The sequence below is a fragment of the Myotis lucifugus genome, unplaced genomic scaffold (genome assembly GCF_000147115.1).
Source record: "Myotis lucifugus unplaced genomic scaffold, Myoluc2.0 scaffold_2, whole genome shotgun sequence".
NCBI classification, from domain to species: Eukaryota; Metazoa; Chordata; class Mammalia; order Chiroptera; family Vespertilionidae; genus Myotis; species Myotis lucifugus.
Genome location: NW_005871050.1, coordinates 13,648,351 through 13,668,151, shown reverse-complemented (window position 1 = coordinate 13,668,151; position 19,801 = coordinate 13,648,351). Strand labels below are relative to the sequence as shown.

General features: G+C 36.7%; 1 protein-coding gene across 11 annotated transcripts in view; it reads left to right on the top strand.

The window, feature by feature from the left end:
- STAG2 (stromal antigen 2) overlaps positions 1–19,304 on the top strand; it is a 144,961-nt gene extending 125,657 nt beyond the window's left edge. For 5 of the 11 annotated variants that reach the window (XM_023758153.1, XM_023758117.1, XM_023758155.1 and 2 more), the window contains 6 exons: positions 1,858–2,081; positions 7,140–7,329; positions 7,422–7,532; positions 10,653–10,779; positions 12,766–12,843; positions 17,380–19,304. In XM_023758153.1, the coding sequence (XP_023613921.1) occupies positions 1,858–2,081; positions 7,140–7,329; positions 7,422–7,532; positions 10,653–10,779; positions 12,766–12,843; positions 17,380–17,403 (754 nt within the window). In that variant the 3' untranslated portion in view covers positions 17,404–19,304. Of the gene's footprint in view, positions 1–1,119; positions 1,201–1,857; positions 2,082–7,139; positions 7,330–7,421; positions 7,533–10,652; positions 10,780–12,765; positions 12,844–17,379 lie in introns of those variants that run through there. The other 6 variants (XM_006082134.3, XM_006082135.3, XM_014458741.2 and 3 more) reach the window with 3 other exon arrangements.
- Positions 19,305–19,801: the final 497 nt, after the last annotated feature.

Genomic DNA, 19,801 nt, shown 5'->3' with positions numbered 1-19,801 from the left:
ATACAGTATTATATTATACAATTTTATCAACTGTAATCACCATATTATACATTGGATCTTGAAATCTCATTCAGCTTTTCTAAAATATTTCCAACTTTATTGATATATATTTGACATATAATGTGTAAGTTTAAGGTGTACATGTTGATTCACCACTGTAACATTAGCTGATGTCACTCTTCCAAAATGATTAGAGTTTAAAAACATAATGTTGACTGCAAAAGGCAAAGTACCAAATGTATAATGATGTTTACAGACAAAAATGTATTAAAAGTGCAGCAATGTATATAGGGTTGATAAATAGCAAATTCACGTTAATGGCAACTTCTGTGGCAGGGAATTAGCATCAGGGAGGTTACTTATCCTGAATGTTCTGTTAAACTATGTGGTAGATACACAGTTGTAAATCTCTCTACCAGTACATTTTGGTTTAAGCTCCATATCTTGTAACAATTCTGAGATTTACAGCTAGTTCACAGGCCACACTTTAAGGAATGCTGTACTACTCTGTATAGCTGAAATATATTGTGAATAAGACGAAATAGTAGCCCTGGCCAGTGTGGCTCAGTTGGTTGAGTGTCAGCCCATGCATCGAGAGGTCACCAGTTCGATTCCTGGTCAGAGTATATGCCCAGGTTGCAGGCTTGATCCCCATTGTGGGGGTGTGATTCACTGGTGTGGGGCGTGTAGGAGGCAGCCGATCAATGATTTTCACTCATCATTGATGTTTCTATCTCTCCCTCTCCCTTCCTTTCTGAAATCAATAAAACTATATATTTTTTAAAATCAATAAAAACTTTTTAAAAAAAAGAAAAATACTGAACAAATAACACCAAGTAGTATGTTTGTAACTGATATCTCCTGTCTTCTCTTTTAATAGTGTTCAAAACTGGTAATTTTGAATTGATTGGAATTAGTCATTATTATGACAGAAAATATTTGAATTGCATCTTACAGTTGACAAAAATTGTGTTCATGTAGTTGAGGCATAATTTAGACAATAAAACACTGAACTCTTATTGTCAGAAGCCTGGGATTTGAATTGTAGTTGTACTGCTTTTTCATTTTTATGACCATGAATATGTTACTTATCCTTTTCTTTCCTCATCTATCAAATAGGGAGAATGTCTTCCTCACAAGATTATAAGAATTAAGTTAAAGCATCCAAGAGAAAACTGTCTAGCACATAGTCACTCAAATGTTAGTTGAATTTTGATTGCTATCTTACATATAAGCCTTAGGATCCTTGTGATACTTTGGGTCCCAGAGTAGATAGATGTCTGACTTCCATCAGGCTGAAACTTTTTTGCAGGTAGGGATCAACCATATTGCATTCATCTTCATATCTATCCCTAGTGCTTGGAGCATAATAGACGCTCAACAAATACTAAGCTGAAATGCCCTGAATTGTATGCTATAATGTGAAAATCTTGAGAGACAAAACTTGCTCGTCAGTGTACTGATGAAGCTGAGATTGAGTAGTAAAGTAATAAGCACATGCTCTCATAGCTAGGGGTTGATAGAACTGGGACTAGAACCCAAATTGTGTGATTTTTAAACTCAGTTGTCTTTCCAGAAATATTAGTTGAGTTTGTTCTAGCAGAGGACCTATAAAAAGTGAAGATAGAGAGACATCTTTAGAATGAAAACATTAGCATCTTTTGTCACTCTATGTTTTGAGGAAATGTGGACTATCAACCATTTTAATGTACCTTGCTTTTTATTTAATTCTAAGTAAATCATTGGATGTTCCACATGGTATGTGAGCCTTAAGATTATTAGGAGAAATAACCAAATAGGGAAAAAAGCTGTTGTAGTTCTATGTACCAAAGCTAATGATTTCTACTTCTTTTTAAGGTATGTTTACTTGGAAAAGTTTATGACATTTCAGATGTCACTCCGACGAGAAGATGTGTGGCTTCCACTGATGTCTTACCGAAATTCTTTGCTAGCTGGTGGTGATGATGACACCATGTCAGTCATTAGTGGAATCAGCAGTCGGGGGTCAACTGTGCGGAGTAAAAAATCGAAACCATCTACAGGAAAACGGAAAGTGGTTGAAGGCATGCAGCTCACACTCAGTAAGAATATAGTTTATTCTCTTTATATTTATCCCTTATGCTTACCAACTGAAGTGTGTCATTAAGGTTCACCTTATTTTTTTTATTTGACATTTGTGTTAAGTAGTGTCTTGCACTGTGTGTTCATTGTATGTAAATGTACTGTTTCAAGCATTTTTTAATATATATAAACTAATTTCTCAAACTGTAGGTACATCCTCATTTTTTAGAAGAGAAAACTAGTACAGAGAGGTTAAGTAACTTACTTAAGGTCACGCAGATATTAAGTAGTAAAACCAGTCAGTCTCATTCTAGAGTGCCTGCTTTTTAAACACTGCTGTACTGTATGCATAGGGATATGGACTCAGTATTATAGAGCTAATTAGTACCTAGATCATCACATCCATCTAGTTTAAGTGAAGCAACAGATTTACAGAGGTTGCAGCTTTTGGATTTCTACAAAGAGAAATCCAAGATTAAGCATGAAGAACTTGATAGAAATACAAATTGCTGTCTATAATTTTAGAGGTAGTAATACATTATGACACATAAGTCTCTTGGACTCCTAGCATGACAGGTTTGGTTCAAAATGGGCCTGGGGGCTTTCTTCCTTTCCTTAGGAACCTTTAAACAAATCAGCATAGTTGTCCAAATTTGTTCCAGTTATTATTGCTGAGTAGCAAACTACCCTAAAACTTGACAAAACAGGGACATAGTACCTGGTACTTCAGTTAGGAAACCTCAAAGACTGAAGCCTGGAATTGTATGGCAGCATTCCACTTATAGATATACTAGAGGCCCAGTGTGCACTGGGGCAGGGGGAGGTCCCTCAGCCTGGCTTGTGCTCCCTCGCAGTCTGGGACCCCTTGGGGGATGTCCGCTTGCCCAGGGATTGGACCTAAGCAGGCAGTCAGACATCGTCTGGCTGTCTAGGGCTCTCGCAGTCTGGGACCCCTCTCACCTGCCTACTGCAGAGGCGGGAGAGGCTCCCGCCACCACTGCTGCGCTCGCCACCTGTGAGCCCGGCTTCTGGCTGAGCGGTGCTCCCCCTATGGGAGCACAGTGACCACCAGGCGGCAGCTCCTGCATTGAGCGTCTGCCCCCTGTTGGTCAGTGTGAGTCATAGTGACTGGACATTCTGCTGTTCTGTCGATTTGCATATTACACTTTATTATATAGGATCTGATGCTGACTGTCAGCTGGGACTTCAGCTAGATTGTCTTCCAGAACACCTACATGTGACCTCTTCATGTAGCTTTATGGCTTCCTCACACCACGTTACTGGACTCCAAGAGTAAATGCCTGAAGAGAAAGGAGGTGGAAGCTGCCAGTTTCTTTCTTTCTTTTTTTTAAAAATATATTTTACTGATTTTTTACAGAGAGGAAGGGAGAGGGATAGAGAGTTGGAAACATCGATGAGAGAGAAACATCGATCAGCTGCCTCCTGCACACCCCCTACTGGGGGTGTGCCCGAAACCAAGGTACATGCCCTTGACCGGAATCGAACCTGGGACCCTTCAGTCCACAGGCCAACGCTCTATCCCAGGGGTGGGCAAACTTTTTGACTTGAGGGCCACAATGGGTTCTTAAACTGGACTGGAGGGCCGGAACAAAAGCATGGATGGAGTGTTTGTGTGAACTAATATAAATTCAAAGTAAACATCATTACATAAAAGGGTACGGTCTTTTTTTTTTTTAGTTTTATTCATTTCAAACGGGCCGGATCCGGCCCGCGGGCCGTAGTTTGCCCACGGCTGCTCTATCCACTGAGCCAAACCGGTTAGGGCTGCCAGTTTCTTAAGACCAGAAACTGGCATAACATAATTCCACCATATTTTATTGATTAGTCACAGAGCTCAGATACAAGGGGTGGGATAGAATCCCCCACCTCTTGATGTGAGGAGTGTCAAAGATTTTGGAGCCATATTTTTAAATTGCCAAATAATTTTTAAGCATTGCCAGGTTTATAGTGCCTAAAACTTGATTGTCCCATGGAAATGGTTTTAATCTTTTGTCTAATAATATAAAGGCATAAACTTGTAATTTGTACAAGTTAGATTATACTTGGTTGGTTATTTAGTCCCAATATCTCATTCAATAGGGAAATTTCTTTTACAGTAGTCCTGACTGCTTAAAATAGTTAGGGCTGATACTTTATAGGAAGTTAAAATAAATTTTCCTTATTTTAAATAGAAAAGTTATGAATTAAAAGATGATGTTTCCTGCATATCACTAACTCTTTAAAAGTTTTTCTTATTTGAACAAATAGTTAATAGTTACAAATTTGTGCTGGGTCATCAAATCTCCTTTTCCTTAGACTTTATGGAGTATGTATGAATTGGCATTTATATAACATCTTAAAGATATATTATCAAACTGGATACTTCGGTTTTTGTAGAAAGAGTCAGTGCTTTCTTTGTTTAGGTTTTTAGAGAGAGCCATAGAAATTTAGGCATTAGTAAATTTGAAAAAGGAAGAATAAATACTGAAAGGTTGGCCCTGGCCAGGTTGCTCAGTTGGTTGGAGTGTTGTCCCATACACCAAAGAGGGTTGCGGGTTCGATTTCCAGTCAGCACATACCTACGTTGAGGTTTGATCCCCTGTCGGGGCATTTATGGGAGGCAGCCAATTGATGTTTCTTTCTCATATTGATATTTCTCTTTCTCCACCTGTTCCCCTTTCTCTCTCTCCAAAATCAATAAACATATCTTTGCATGAGGATTAAAAAAGGAGAAAAAGCCTGGCCTCTGTGGCTCAGTGGGTTGACTTCAACCCATGAACCAGGAGGTCCCTGGTTCAATTCTCAGTCAGGGCACATGCCCAGGTTTCAGGCTTGATCCCCAGTAGGGGCCGTGGAGGAGGCAGCTGATCAGTGATTCTCTCTCATTATTGATGTTTCTCTCTCTCTCTCCCTCTCCCTTCCTCTCTCTCTCAAAAAAAATACTGATAGGTTGGCCAGGTCAGTGCAATTTAAAAGACAAAAGTTGGAGCCTAAACACAGTAGAACTTAAAAAAGGTTGATGTGATTATATTGCAAATTGTGAAATTTCTTTCTAATCCATTTATTACTATGGTAGTAGCTACTAGCACATTTTTCTTTGCACTCTTCCCTTAAAAACTTATCTGTATATATGCACACTAGAGGCCTGATGCACAAAATTCGTGCAAGGGGCTCGGCCCTCACAGCCCCTCACAGCCTCACCTGGCCCTCACAGCCCTGGCTTTGTCCAGAAGGTCGTCTGGAAGGTTGTTCGGCTGTTTGGTCTAATTAGCATATTAGCTCTTTATAATATATGTAATGTTCTAATAAAATGTTTTCAGTCAAGTGCTATTAATTTCCCCTCCCAAATCAGTGATTTTTCAAAGAATGACTATGAATTCAATAACATTTACATGTGAATTTGTCTTTTATTAATCACTAGAGGCTCGGTGCATGAAATTTGTCTAGGGGGATGGGTGGAGGGGGTCCCCTCAGCCCAGTCTGCACCCTCTCCAATCCAGGACCCCTCGGGGGACTGGGCCTAAACCGGCAGTCGGACATCCTTCTCACAATCCGGTACTACTGGCTGCTAACTGCTCACCTTTCTGCCTGCCCGATCACCCCTAACTGCCCCCTCTGCCAGCCTCATCACCCCTAACCGCCTTTGCCTGCTGGCCTGATTGCCCCTAACTGCCTCCCCTGCCGGCCTGGTCGCCCCCACCTGCCCCCCTCCCCTGTCAGCCTGGTCACCCCCAACTGCGCCACCGCCGCCCCCCGCCCGCCCGCCCGCCCGCCGCAGGCCTGGTCATCCTGTTCAGCCTGCTGTTCAGTCGTTTGGTTGTCCCTCACTAACCACCCTGCTGGCCTGGTCGCCCCATGCAGCCTGCTGTTCTGTTGTTACTGTGAGGGCATCCTGACCAATTTGCATATTACCCTTTTATTAGTATAGACAGATGACAGCATCTACAGACATTTGAAAACAAGTAGATTCTGCAGGTGTGAAACCTGGTCTTTTTAGTCTAGTGCAGCAGTTCTCAACCTGTGGGTCGCGACCCCTTTGGGGGTCGAACAACCCTTTCACAGGGGTCGCCTAAGATCATCGGAAAACACATATAATTACATGTTGTTTTTGTGATTAATCACTATGCTTTGATTATGTTCAATTTGTAACAATGAAATTGGGGGTCACCACAACATGAGGAACTGTATTAAAGGGTCGCGGCATTAGGAAGGTTGAGAACCACTGGTCTAGTGCTTCATGCATATGGATTTGTGCTCCCCTTGAAGTTGTTCTTCGGGCTGCTCAGCAGTTAACATACTATAGAGTGGGAACCATTCTCTTATTATCTCCATTCCCATTCCCACCTTTAACTCACCTGGACTACACAATTATCCTAACTGGCTTAAGTCTTAAGTCTACCTTCTATACTGCCATCACATACTTGACTAAAATATGTAACTCACCACATCAATTCCTTAAAACCTCCAGCAGTGGTTCCTGTCACCTTAGCACAGCTTATAAAACTTTCCATAAATTGATTCCTGCCTCTTTATTCACTCAGAATTACCTTTTGCTGCTTACCCCAGGAGTCCCAAACTCTTAATTTAAGTCATATGAAATTGCCTTTTTTGTAGGTCAAAAACTGCTAAATATCAGTAAAATAGTATGATCTAACTTGTACAAATTACAAGTTTATGCCTTTATATTATTAGACAAAAGATTAAAACCATTTCCATGGGACAATCAAATTCATTTGTTTCATGCCTCAGTGCTTTTGCTTATGTTCTTCCCCCTGCCTAGTTCACCCAGTTAGAAATGACTCGCAGGTAGTTGGTTCTTATCCCTCTCATTGTTCCCATTCCACCTGTGCTTCCCTCTCTTTTATCACTTCCCACACTGCTGTCTTTCTTTTTCTTTCTTCACAACTAGACTGTAAGGATGGGCGGGAGAGGCTTCACCTTAAGTAACTTTGTATCCCTCTATTCCAAGCACTTAGCCTATGATAAACAGGTGTTTGTTGACCTGAACAGGTTGTGTTAGACATCTAATTAGTCAAAATTAGTGACTGAACTTCATTGCTGTTGATTTTGTTTTTCAGCTGAAGAAAGCAGTAGTAGTGACAGTATGTGGTTAAGCAGAGAGCAAACACTGCACACCCCAGTTATGATGCAGACACCACAACTCACCTCAACAATTATGAGAGAGCCCAAAAGATTACGACCTGAGGATAGCTTCATGAGTGTCTATCCAATGCAGACCGAACATCATCAAACTCCTCTTGATTATAAGTAAGTACATTTGATTATTTTCTGTACTATAACTTTATTAATTACATAGAAAAAAAAGTTAAGTTAAAAGAGGAATAAAATTCTCCTTGAAGCACGCAGGTAACATGGATGTTAGCTCAAAGACAGCAAGAGGAAGCAAGGCAACAACAGGAGAGAGCAGCAATGAGCTATGTTAAACTACGAACTAATCTTCAGCATGCCATGTAAGTGAGAGTGCCTTATTGTCTGAGTCTAGGAAGTACACTAATTCATTTGAACATATTTTAATGTGTGCCTTACCTAAAAATTTCAGCAAACTCTCTAGAGTAAGCTGAAATAATCAAGGAACTGAAAATTGGTCTTTCCAACAGAAAAAGAAACTTTTAAAGTTAAATATTAACTAGTTAGCTAAAGGACCACTCTTAGTTTGGTCTGTTGGAAAAGTTTAAATCTGAATCCTTGTTTACTTTGGTACACAGAATTATAGCTAAAATTCTAGTTTTGTTACATCTTAATTGATCCCCCACCTTAGTTCAGGCCCTCATCTCTCACCTGAACTATTATATTAGCTTTCTAATTCGTTTTCTTCCCTTAAAATCTCCTATTTATCCTCTCACCAAATCCCCCTCTCACTCCTTCCACCACCACTCCATCATTCACACCACCATCCAGAATTACTATTCTAAAATAAAAATCTGATCATATAACTCTTTTACTTAAACCTTTCCATGGCTCCCCACTGCCTGCAGGATAAGTTCAAAGTCCTTAGCTCATGGCATGCAAGATCTTTCAAAATATGGCCCCTGCCTATATTTTAGTATCATATCCCATTCCCTGGAAACTGGTAAAATCATCATAAAAGAACAAGCTCAGGTATCACCTTACAAGAAGATGCGGTAATCCATGCTCTTAGAGCATGATATTTATATTTCTTGTAGTATTCACCACATTGTATTATAGTTATTTGTTTATGAATTTTCCCTTTCTGTAGACTGTGAGCTCCTCAAGGGCAGGGACCACTTTATGCTTGTCAGTGCTTCGCACATAAAAAGTGCTAAGTAAATGTTCATTGAATGAGTAAATGTCCAATGCAAAAAAATTGCGTAGTTTAACTTTTATATACTTTGTTTTTACTGGAATCTGTATGAGAGTTTTTATAAATCTTTATTAGCTTTGGCTTCAAAAGAAATGTCAGTCTTTAAATGATTGGCCCAAAGGGAAAAATATGATGACTGATTATTTTATTTATGGTTTTGAGTTTGAAAGCTTTGTATTTGTAACGTAATGTAGTATATGTTTTAATACTGAGAGATGCTAATTATTACCTTTTTAAATTTTAGTTTGTTTTGTTGGTTTTTAAATGATGAGAATTTCACCTGTTTTTCTTAAATTATCATTTACCACATGAGTAGTATCTTATTTAAACTCACTGCAGTTATCTGTGGCAATCTTAAGAACCTATAAAAAAGTATACTCAAAGCACATGTGTATATTCTGATCTCAACTTGTCTAATATGGTTAACATATATACCAGTGGTTCTCAACCTTCCTAATGCCGCGACCCTTTAATACAGTTCCTCATGTTGTGGTGACCCCCAATTTCATTGTTACAAATTGAACATAATCAAAGCATAGTGATTAATCACAAAAACAATATGTAATTATATATGTGTTTTCCGATGGTCTTAGGCGACCCCTGTGAAAGGGTTGTTCGACCCCCAAAGGGGTCGCGACCCACAGGTTGAGAACCGCTGATATATACAGTCAGTCACTTGGTTATTTTTCCCATTCCTTTTTCTGTGGACACCTTCTCCTTAATATATGTTCTTATTTCATGTTGGATTCAACAGCTAATTTCTTAGCTTCCAACCAGTCACCAGTTCAAACATTCTGGAATTCTACCGGCAATCATTTGGTCCACATTTCTCCCCTGAAAACTTTCCACCAATCCCCAAGATCTTCCACAGCATCTCATTACTCAGCACCATTTATCATTATTCTTTTGTTTGTAGTTTGTTTTAACTCCCCTTAGAGATAAACTTCCCTAGTGACTACAAGAGATTATCCCAGTTAAATAATTATCACTGGAAGAATCTTTTGGTTGTTGTACCATTGGTCAATCACCTGATGCTGTAAAATATTTTTGTTTTGCAACAATTTTTCTGTAATGATAGTCTACCCTATAACTGAAAATACTTCCAAACTCTCTCTGTATTTTTAAATAGTTTATATTCTATAATCTTACTTACACTCCAAATGAAATACAGAATGGATTTCTGGTTTTCTATAACATGGTCCACAAAGCACACATTTTCCGTTTAGTTGCTTCCACTTAAGACTCAACATAGTATTGTGTCAATTGTAAGCAAGTGTTCGCTAAATAATAGATTGGGGGGCAGGAGGGTTATGATCTTTCAATTAGTGAGAAAAGAAGGAAACATTGGCCAAACTGGGGAACAAGAAATTACCCTCAATTTCACTATTATTTAGACTCATGCTGATTTGGGCTAATTTATTAACATTTGAATTTATTCCTTATGATGTAATAACATACATAATTCTTGGTCTTCATTTTTACTTTACTTTTCTCTATGTCTTAGAGTTTCCTAGGACACAGAATCTAATTTTCATCATAAAGGTTGCTCATTTCTTCCTGAAGCAGAATTAATTTCTTCCAGTATATCATTATAGCAATTGATTCATATTTCTTTTGTAATATATGTATCACATTTTGTCATAATTATCTGTTTCCCATAGTAGATTGTGAGCTCCTTGAGGGCAGGAACCATGTCTTAATTCATCTTTTTTTTTTTTTTTAATTTGCATCCATAGGACAAAGTAGAAGCCTGGCATGTAATAGGCATTGTATGAATGAGTGAGAGTCTGGTATATTAGGTACTGAGTGAATGAGTGAGTGATGGGTAAAATTAACACTATATATTAATGAAAATATGTGTATTCTGAAAATGTTATTTCTCTGGTCTCTGTTTTATATTTGTTTATTAATTTGTACCCTGCCTACTGTCAAAAAGGATTTGAGGTATCTTGTCTGTTCCCATGTGGGATATTGTCATTGAACTTTTTATATGGGATATCAGAACTATTAAGCTAAATGTATTGAAGTAATGTAGAATAAACATAACTCCTTAGCATTTTTAGACAAGCGAACATTGGGGTTTTGACATCATTGATAACATGATCAATGCCTAATCATTTTCCCTGACCTCTAATTCCATCATTTTCCATTATGCTTGAATTGAATATAGAGAGCCACATAGTTGATGCCAACATATTAATAGTCACAACATTGGTTCAGATATTGACCTTGTTTTATATTTCTTTAGTCGGCGTGGTGCAAGCCTAATGGAAGATGATGAAGAGCCAATTGTTGAAGATGTTATGATGTCCTCAGAAGGGAGGATTGAAGATCTTAACGAGGGAATGGATTTTGACACCATGGATATAGACTTGGTAAGAAACAGTGATTTCTGTAAGATTTTCCAAAGTTTAGACCCTTTGGAAATTAAGTTGGATATTTATTAGAGAAGAGAAATACTTGCCATGAGAAGTAAGTTTTGCAAAATCTATAATAATAAAAGCGTAATATGCTAATTAGACCAGACATCCTTCTGGACGAAGCTGGGGCTGCGAGGGAAGCCCGGGTCCCCAGTGCCAGAGGGAAACCTGTACCGGCAGCCAGGGGAAGGAAGGCCTACTTTTGCACTAATTTCGTGCATCAGGCCTCTAGTTATTAAATAAAATAGTTAAGTCTTTAGGTATATGAGAAGGGATTGAGGGGAGGGTGAGATTGGTCAGGGTATTAGATCCTAGCTTAAGATGATTAATTTTCAGGTTAATTTAGGAATAGATTGATTTAAAGAATATATTTCATTTATTATGTTAAATATCACATCACCTTATAATTTTCCATTTATTTACTATCATTAAAATTACATTATTGCCCGGCTGGTGTGATTGAGTGGTTGAGCATCGACCTATGAACCAGGAGATCACGGTTTGATTCCTGGTGGGGGCACATGCCCGAGTTGTGGGCTCGATCCCCAGTGTGGGGCATGCAGGAGGCAGCCGATCAATGATTCTCTCTCTCCCTTCCTATCTGAAATTAAAAATATATATATAAAGTACAACTATAGCCCTAGCTGGTTTGGTTCAGTGGATAGAGCATTGGCCTGGGGACCCAGGGGCCCAGGTTCTATTCTGGTGCAGGGCACGTACCTGGGTTGCAGGCGCCTCCTGGGCCCGGACCCTGGTTGGGGCTCATGCAGGAAGCAACCAATCGATGTGTTTCTCTCATCGATATTTCTCTGTCTCTCCCTCTCTCTTCCACTCTCTTTAAAAATCAATGGAAAAATGTCCTTGGACGAGGATTAAAAAAACCACACACACAACTACATTATTTACTTGCTACTACCCAGGTACTGAGATGAATTTTCATATTAGATAATGAAATTACTTAAACTTCGAAGTTAAAATATATATAAGAGTATACTCTTTATTAATTACATCATATTTATGATTAGGCCTTTGTCGTATACAAAATGCTTCTACATCATTTTGCCATATGTCTCTTTCAATTTTGTGAAGGAGATTGAAAGGATTGAAGATACTGAAGCTTAGACAATTATCCTATCCAAGGAGACAAAACTAGTAAGCAGTAAAGCTGAGACTTATAAGCCAGGTCTTCTGATTCTACTTCCCGGTATACCACGATGAAATCTCCTTAACAGGAAGATAAAAAAAAGTTTTTAGTGATTTTAGAAAGAGAGGAAAGGGGAGAAGGATGGATAGAGCGATAGAAATATCAGTGAGAGAGAAACATCATCAATTGGCTGCCTCCTGCACACTCCCTACTGGGGATCGAACCTACAACCTGGGCATGTGCCCTGACCTTGAATGGAACCATGGCCTCCTGGGTTCATGGGACGACGATGTGTAATGAAATACACATATTTTCATTAATATATAGTGTTAATTTTACCCATCACTCACAAACATAATCAATTGGCTGCCTCCTGCACACCCCCTACTGGGGATCGAACCTACAACCTGGGCATGTGCCCTGACCTGGAATGGAACCATGGCCTCCTTGGTTCAACCACTGAGCCACACCGACTGGGCAACAGGAAGAAATAATTAAATGGTCTCTCTTTAGAGTAGTGTAATCTGGTCCCTTTAAAGGAAAATGATTCGAGGGGAATTTTTAAAGTAAAACAAAAAATAAGTTTTCCAGTTTTCTTTTTTTAGGATAATTTTCCATGAATGAGTTCCTTTTGTTTTTATTTAAACATTTTTTAGTTTGTTTATATAGTATTTAAATTATTGTAAGGTACAATTGCAACTATATGTTCCATGTGAACATTTAATGCTAATTAATTTCAATATTTTCCGGATTATAGATAAGACAATTGTCAACTTTCTTCCTTTTTTCCCCTTTAGCCACCATCAAAGAACAGACGAGAGAGAACAGAACTGAAGCCTGATTTCTTTGATCCAGCTTCAATTATGGATGAATCAGTAGGTTTCATTTAAATGTGTACTGCAGGATTGCAAAATCAAAAGTATAGGCAGCCCTAAGTTTGAGGATGGAGAGCTGAGACAGCACATCAAGAATGGATAAAAACAATTGGAACAGGAGAAAAGAGGCAGGCAGGAGTGATTTCCAGAGCAGGGTGGTGCAATAGTGGGGACAGATTTAAGTGCCTTTGAATCCCTGGCCAAATGGGACTTGCGTTAAGGAATTTGGAATTTTCTTTAGGCTAGAGTTGCCATTGAAGGATTTTGAATGAGGGAGTGGCATGATCAGAATTGTGTTTCAGAAAGATTTCCTTGGCATTTATGGATGAATAGGATGAATGAGAGGAATAATCATCATCTGAAGGCATGGTGAAAAATAGAACTTACAGACTGATAATAAAGTGAAGGGTTGGGGGTATTGAGATAATTGGTTATTGTTAAGTATTGTCAATTCTATTTTTTAAGTACCTCTTATATCAGTCCCCACCATATTTTCCCTGAGAATGCCTTGGCTCATACAAGTCCTTCTTAATTTTCACTTGGACCATTGCAGTAGTCTTTAAATTGATCTTGCTGCTACACCCTTCCTTTATCTCTCTTTTGGGGTCATCTTTCCAAAATGCAAATCGGATTCTTCTCTCACATATAGTTTTAGGTCTTTCATTGATTCTCTGCCCCCTCCCCCATTGATATTAAGAAAAATATTCTGGCTTCTTAGCCTGGCAAACAAAGCTTTATGTGATCTGGCTCCATTGCCAGCTTAACCTTGTCTCTTTCCTTACATGTATTCTGTGCTCCAGCTATACCAAATCTTCCTCTCATACACATTTTGCTCTTTCATGACTCTGTGACTTTATATAAGTTTTTCTGGGTGAGAATTGCCCCCCACCCCCTTCCTCTTCTAGTGAATTTCTTCTTTAATAGTCAGTTCTGACATTACCTAAGGAGTTTTGCCGTCTTCTCCAGATAGGTACTTTTTCTAAGCTTCTATAACACATTGTATATACACTTTTATAATTACCAAATTGGTGTAGTGAAATAGGATATAACGCTCAATAGACTGAACTCCAGGCAGTGATGATTTTATTCATTTTGAATTCTGCCTAGCATATTAGGTGTTTAGTTTTATTTGTCAAGTGAATAAGTCAATTAAGTGCCCTTTCATATCACTATTTATGCTCCTTCCTAACACTACTACCTCAGGTAACCTCATCCTCTGAGGCCTGCCTTCTATGCCCCAATTTCTACCATTCTCTCCTTGCCCTCACTCACCTCGTAATATACTTTCAAATAGCTCTTAGAAGAATTTTGACTAATTCATACTAATGTTATATTAGTAAGACCAGTTATTTGAGCCAAAACACAGTCTCATAGAGCAGTAAGTATAGAAAGAAATCTTTGGACAAGCCACCTGGGATCCTTTTTAAATTAGTGTTCTCAACCTCTAATGTGCATGTGAATTATCTGGAGGTCTTATGTAGATTCTGTTTTAATAGGTCTGGAGTGTGGCCTGAGATTCTGCATTTATAGCAAGTGTTGTCATTGCTTCAGATCTGCAGACCATACTGAGTAGCATAGGGGACCTAGGCTTGCCCATAAGTCTATAGTTTTAAAGGCATATTAAAGTATATAGTTCCCTGATAATCTAGGAGTATGTTTCTTCCCAACTCGTTAAATAAAACATGAAGGTAGTGATTGTAATGAGTAAAAGAATCTTTTCAAGCAGATATGATGAAATGCATTAGTTCAACAATTTATTGGACTAGAAGTTCATGCTAAAGTGAATAAGATTGTCTCCCTGCCCTCACGTTTATATTATAGTCCACCTTGACTATCATTTTTGAAATGAAAAGGGTAGAAGCTAGTATTTGAGAGCTTATGTGCCTGACACTATGCTAGGCATGATTTATTTTTATCCTCAGCAACCTTGTAAGAAAGGTGGTGGCATCCCAGTTTTACACCCAAGCAAACTTGGACTGAAGAGGTGATTCAGTGATTTGCTCAGAGTTACACAGGGTAGTAATTCAATCTGAGTTCCATTTGATTTTAAAAAATATTGTGCTGTCTCTGTTGTTGTATTTCCCAGAACTATTATCAGACCTCATTTTGGAAGAAACACCAAGAAAAGTAATTTAGAAATTGAAATTATTAAATATAGTCAAAATTGATACGGGCAGTTAGGGACTTCCTTATTTTTCCATGTGTTTATCTAAAGTCAGGAAAACTTTAGGCATTTGTTTTCTTAGTTACTAGATTTGCAAAAAGGTGTTCTTTAATTCACATTACTAAAATAATGAAATAGCATTGTAAATTATGTCTGTATATTTTTGTCATTTAACATTTAGAAAAAAATAGTCTGAGTGAGGCCAAAGATAGGAATCTGATAATTATTTATAGAAAACTTTTGGCATTCTTGTTTTTATTGAATATGTTATAACTAAGGGGATAGTAGTTTATAGGAAAATGAGCACATGCATCCATGCCTGTAGTTTTATAGTATTTCCACATGATGGCAGCAGTCACATAACTGAGTGCTCAGTCTTTAAAGGTTTATGTATCTTTAGAAGTCTTTGACTATATATATATATATATATATATATATATATATATATATATATATGTATATATATATTAGTTTATTTTTAAATATACATTAAATTTTACCTCATATTGTCTCAATAATAAGAAATTAAATATAATAGAAAAATTTTTAATGCAAAGATCTGTTTGCCCTTTATACAATAGTCTACATCTGTTTTTACTTAAGCTTGTGATAAATGAGTCATTAAAACAATAGTAAAATTGGAACTTAAATTCTTTTATACCCAGTTCTAATATAAGATTATAGATTTATGATTTAGTTAGTTTTATATCTGGAAACAACATTGGTTTATCCCATTGTACCACTGGTTGATTTCTGCTACCAGTGGGCCAGTATTGCCACAACACACCAAAGCTTGCTGTTTATACTTTTAAATATATGTTTAAGTGTTTTTTAGTCTTAACACAGAAACAGGTGTAGTTTAGGTCAGCACAAAAGAGAATGTGTCACTAATGTTACTCATCTGTGTTGAGAGTCTCTTATTACAAATATCTGTAGTATAAAACTGGTAAAAGAATGGTTCAGTATGATGGAGCTCAGTTAATGTTCTACTAGAAGAATCTACTTATAACCCAGTTTGCACCCCCCCCCAAAAAAAAAAATCTGTTCTGGTGGTTTCTAGTTAGACACTGTTTGAAAAGAACTTGAGTTCATCTTCATGACACACCCTGTGCTAAGAATTGCTAATAAGATTTTATACTTTGATTCATGATCATCGGACTTTCCTTTACCCAGAGTCATGAGTGTTATAACTAGAAGGGACCTGTAAACATCAAGGCCTCTTGGGTGGAAATACTCTAACTACCCAAACTCTGACTCTAATCAAAAAAGGTGAAACTTGAACTTTGTTGGAGGGTAGGGAAGGACAAAGGATGAGTAGTAGTGGTGGTGGTTTTGGTGATGACAGGTAAGAAGTGGGGTGCATCAATCCTCTTTGTTCTCATCCCTGGGGATTCCAAACACTTTACTTAACTTTTCACTACAGGGAGGCTGCAATCAGATAGATACTGGTTTCCTGGTCTGAAAATGCACAGTTCCTACAGATCAAAACAATTCATGAATTCTGTGACTTTTGCTAAAGTGAGATTTAATATACAAGTAAGAGTCCTCTGTAATCCCAGTCTTACCTCTGGCTTTTAATATCAGTTTTTACTAGGTTATTATAGTATTTAAAAGTATTACTTAATTATCATAGTAAGCGCTGGAATTATAATTGAATAGCCTAGCTTTTAGTATATACAGCTCAAAGGTACATCTTGTTCTTATTTAATGAACAAGGGGGAGTAGCTTTTATTTTTCTTTCATTTGTAACAAGTAATTATTAGATTTTACCTCAGTTTTTTTCCCAGGAAAACTGGGAAATGTACAAAAGAGAAGGCATCAATATAAGTATGTTGCCCAGATTTCACCTTACTTACTTGATTTCTTAAAAGTTGTAATTCTGTCCTTTCACTCAGGTCAGATTTTCTAAAGAAAACTTCCTACTTTCTACATATTTGTATTATTCTTGCATATATTTGGTCTGCATGTTCAAATGCTTTATTAAAGAACCAAGTTTGCAAGACATTCTTATGCTATTTTCAGCAAACCTGTGCCGGAAGTATATGTCAAGAAGCACATATACTTCAAGTGTTGAGTGCAATGTTTAGGGCACTATCTAGGCATTGGGGTATGTATAAACATATAATTGAGACATAGTTCCTGCTCCTAGTTATATTTTTCAGGTAAGTAGCATCTCGATTAAGTGTGTTATTCCATTATATATTGATGGTCATTTTAATTTTAGAATTTCATATCTAAAGGGGATTTTTCAAAGTAGTTTTATTAGCATCGATTAAAATTAATGTTAATTAGTATTGTAATAATTCATAGATATATTTTACAAAGAAATGAATGACAATCTTAACGAGATTTTTTTCCCTCTCTCTCATTAGGTTCTTGGGGTGTCAATGTTTTAATACCCGTACACAGTTAAATCTCTGGTGAAGTCATTTTCTAAGTGGAAGAGGAAATTTTAAAATAAAGTGTGGTAGATACAGTGAAATTCTGTACAGATTTTTCTCTAAGGAGAATATGACATGCTTACGCTTACCAAGATCAAGTGCATTGAGGGGCAGTTTTGTTTGCCTGAAAAAAGTAAAGGACAAGTAAACAATTTGATGATAAGCTACAGTTTTCTTAGAAAGTAAATATTTTATTTATGCGCTGTTAGTTGGCCTTTGAATCAATTATTTCATGCTTTTTTTAAAGAAAATATAACAATCTGAAGAGACATTTGGTACAGACATGAATTCTCTCACATTTATTTACTGGGTGTACTAAGCAATGATGACCTCTGCTGGATTTCTGTTTATATCCAAGAAATAAAGTTAAGGATGGATTTATTTCTCTACCCTGAAATTATAGGATAGAATTGTTTTTAGCATTCTAAATTTAAATGCTTAAAACATCAATCAACAAAGCTTTCTTTTAAATATTGTAATTGTGGAGAAAAGTAAACTTATAAGCAGAACTTTTACAATTTTTTCATCTAAAATGTATTTTAAGATATTTTTAAAATCCAAGAGCTTCTCTATACTTTTCAGAAATATCCAGATGCAGTGAACTGCCAGAAGGTAACCAGTCTCAAACATGCTTATACCATTATCAACCCTGAAAGTTTGCTTGTCCTTTAAGATAAAAATGTAATGTTGTGATATTCCTTCCAGTAGTGCCACTGTATTTTGTCTCCAAATAAAAGAAGCTTATTGTAGTATGTTTGCAGAAAAATTCTAAACAAAAAATTATACAGCTTATTAGAGTGTGGGAATAGGGATCTAAATTTTAAATAAAATTATATATATATATAAATTGGTGCTGATTTTATAATTGCGCAGTTTGTTTAGTTTTTTCTTACTTTTAAATTCCAACTTAAAATTATGAGGTTTCAGAAATATATTGAAAGTTTAACAATGTTTAAAAATAGAAAAGCATGAGTGTTCATGCTTTAAAATGATTTTTAAATTTGTATTTTATATTGTTTTATCTATCTGTCTTTGCAAGCAGTCTTCAGGTTAAAGATACTTCTAACAGGTTACAGTACATTTCCTCTGTATGTAAATTAGATGGGATAATAGAATTCATAACCCATAATATTCTTTGAAAGCTAAGCTTTAAACTTCATTTTATGTCCTTTCACAAATAAATTAGTTTAAAACAGAAAGTGGCCACTTGGCATTTTGACATCAACTCATTTTGCGAGGCTTAGGCAGCTAGACATCGTTTAAAACAAAATATTAACTTATATTACATGTGTATCTATCTTTTGTCAGTCGTCTCTCAGTTCTTGAGGTATATTATTTTAATCATTCCATGCCTTAATATGCTTGCAATACAAAAATATCTTCAGATGGGTGAATACCAAAAGGCTTCAGTTCTTAGAGTCAGAAATCAACAAGCATTGGGCTGTGGTAGCCAAAAACCATAGGTTAGCTAAAAGATCATAAAGAAATTCAATTATTTTATTAAATCATGGAGAATAACAGATGAAACCAGACTTGTCTAACAGATTTTCCATCAACGAATAATATTATGTGCAAAAGTATTGCCTATGTTGTTTTTCACACCACTGCATTTACTAGAACTGCTGAGAGGACTGTATATATGATTTTAAACCTAAGTTGATTTTTTTTCTCATTCTTGAAAGAAGTACTTCTTTGTGAAAGCAGTTCTTACAGCTTTGTTTTCAACCAGCTAAAAATGTTTTATATATTACTCTAACCTGTTGTCCTCCACATTCTATTGTCCTAATTGTACTGTTTTCTGATTTGTATTTATGTCTTGAGACAGTAACTTTTTGAATAAAAATAAACCTACAGTGTGTTGTATGTTTTATCTTTTGTAATTGAAAGAGAAGGGTGGTTATAAGTGGTTTAGAAAGTATATCTATTAGCATACCTTTGACATGTTTGGGTAGAAATAATTTATAGAAAACATTGCCATTTTACATTTTTCATAAATAATGTATTTTAAAATGAAATTAAATCCCTAATTGGGTTATTACTTTAAAGCAGAAACCCATGACTATTATTACTTTAATTTTTATCTGGTAAGGGTTAAACACTTTAAAATAGCTGCATTCATCTGGGATACATTTGAGTGCCTATAATGTGCTCTGCATGTGTTAGAGATCTAACAGTAAACAAGATAGACACGGTCACTCCCACAGATCTAGTGGGATAAACAAATAAGGAAAGAAAGAAAATAATAATAAACTTGTAATAGTTGCTATCAGGGTGTGCTGAGCTGGAGAATGTGTGTTTGAGTCTAAATTAAATCTCCCTTAGTTAAGGAGCTTGTGCTGTGCATGGAGGTGAG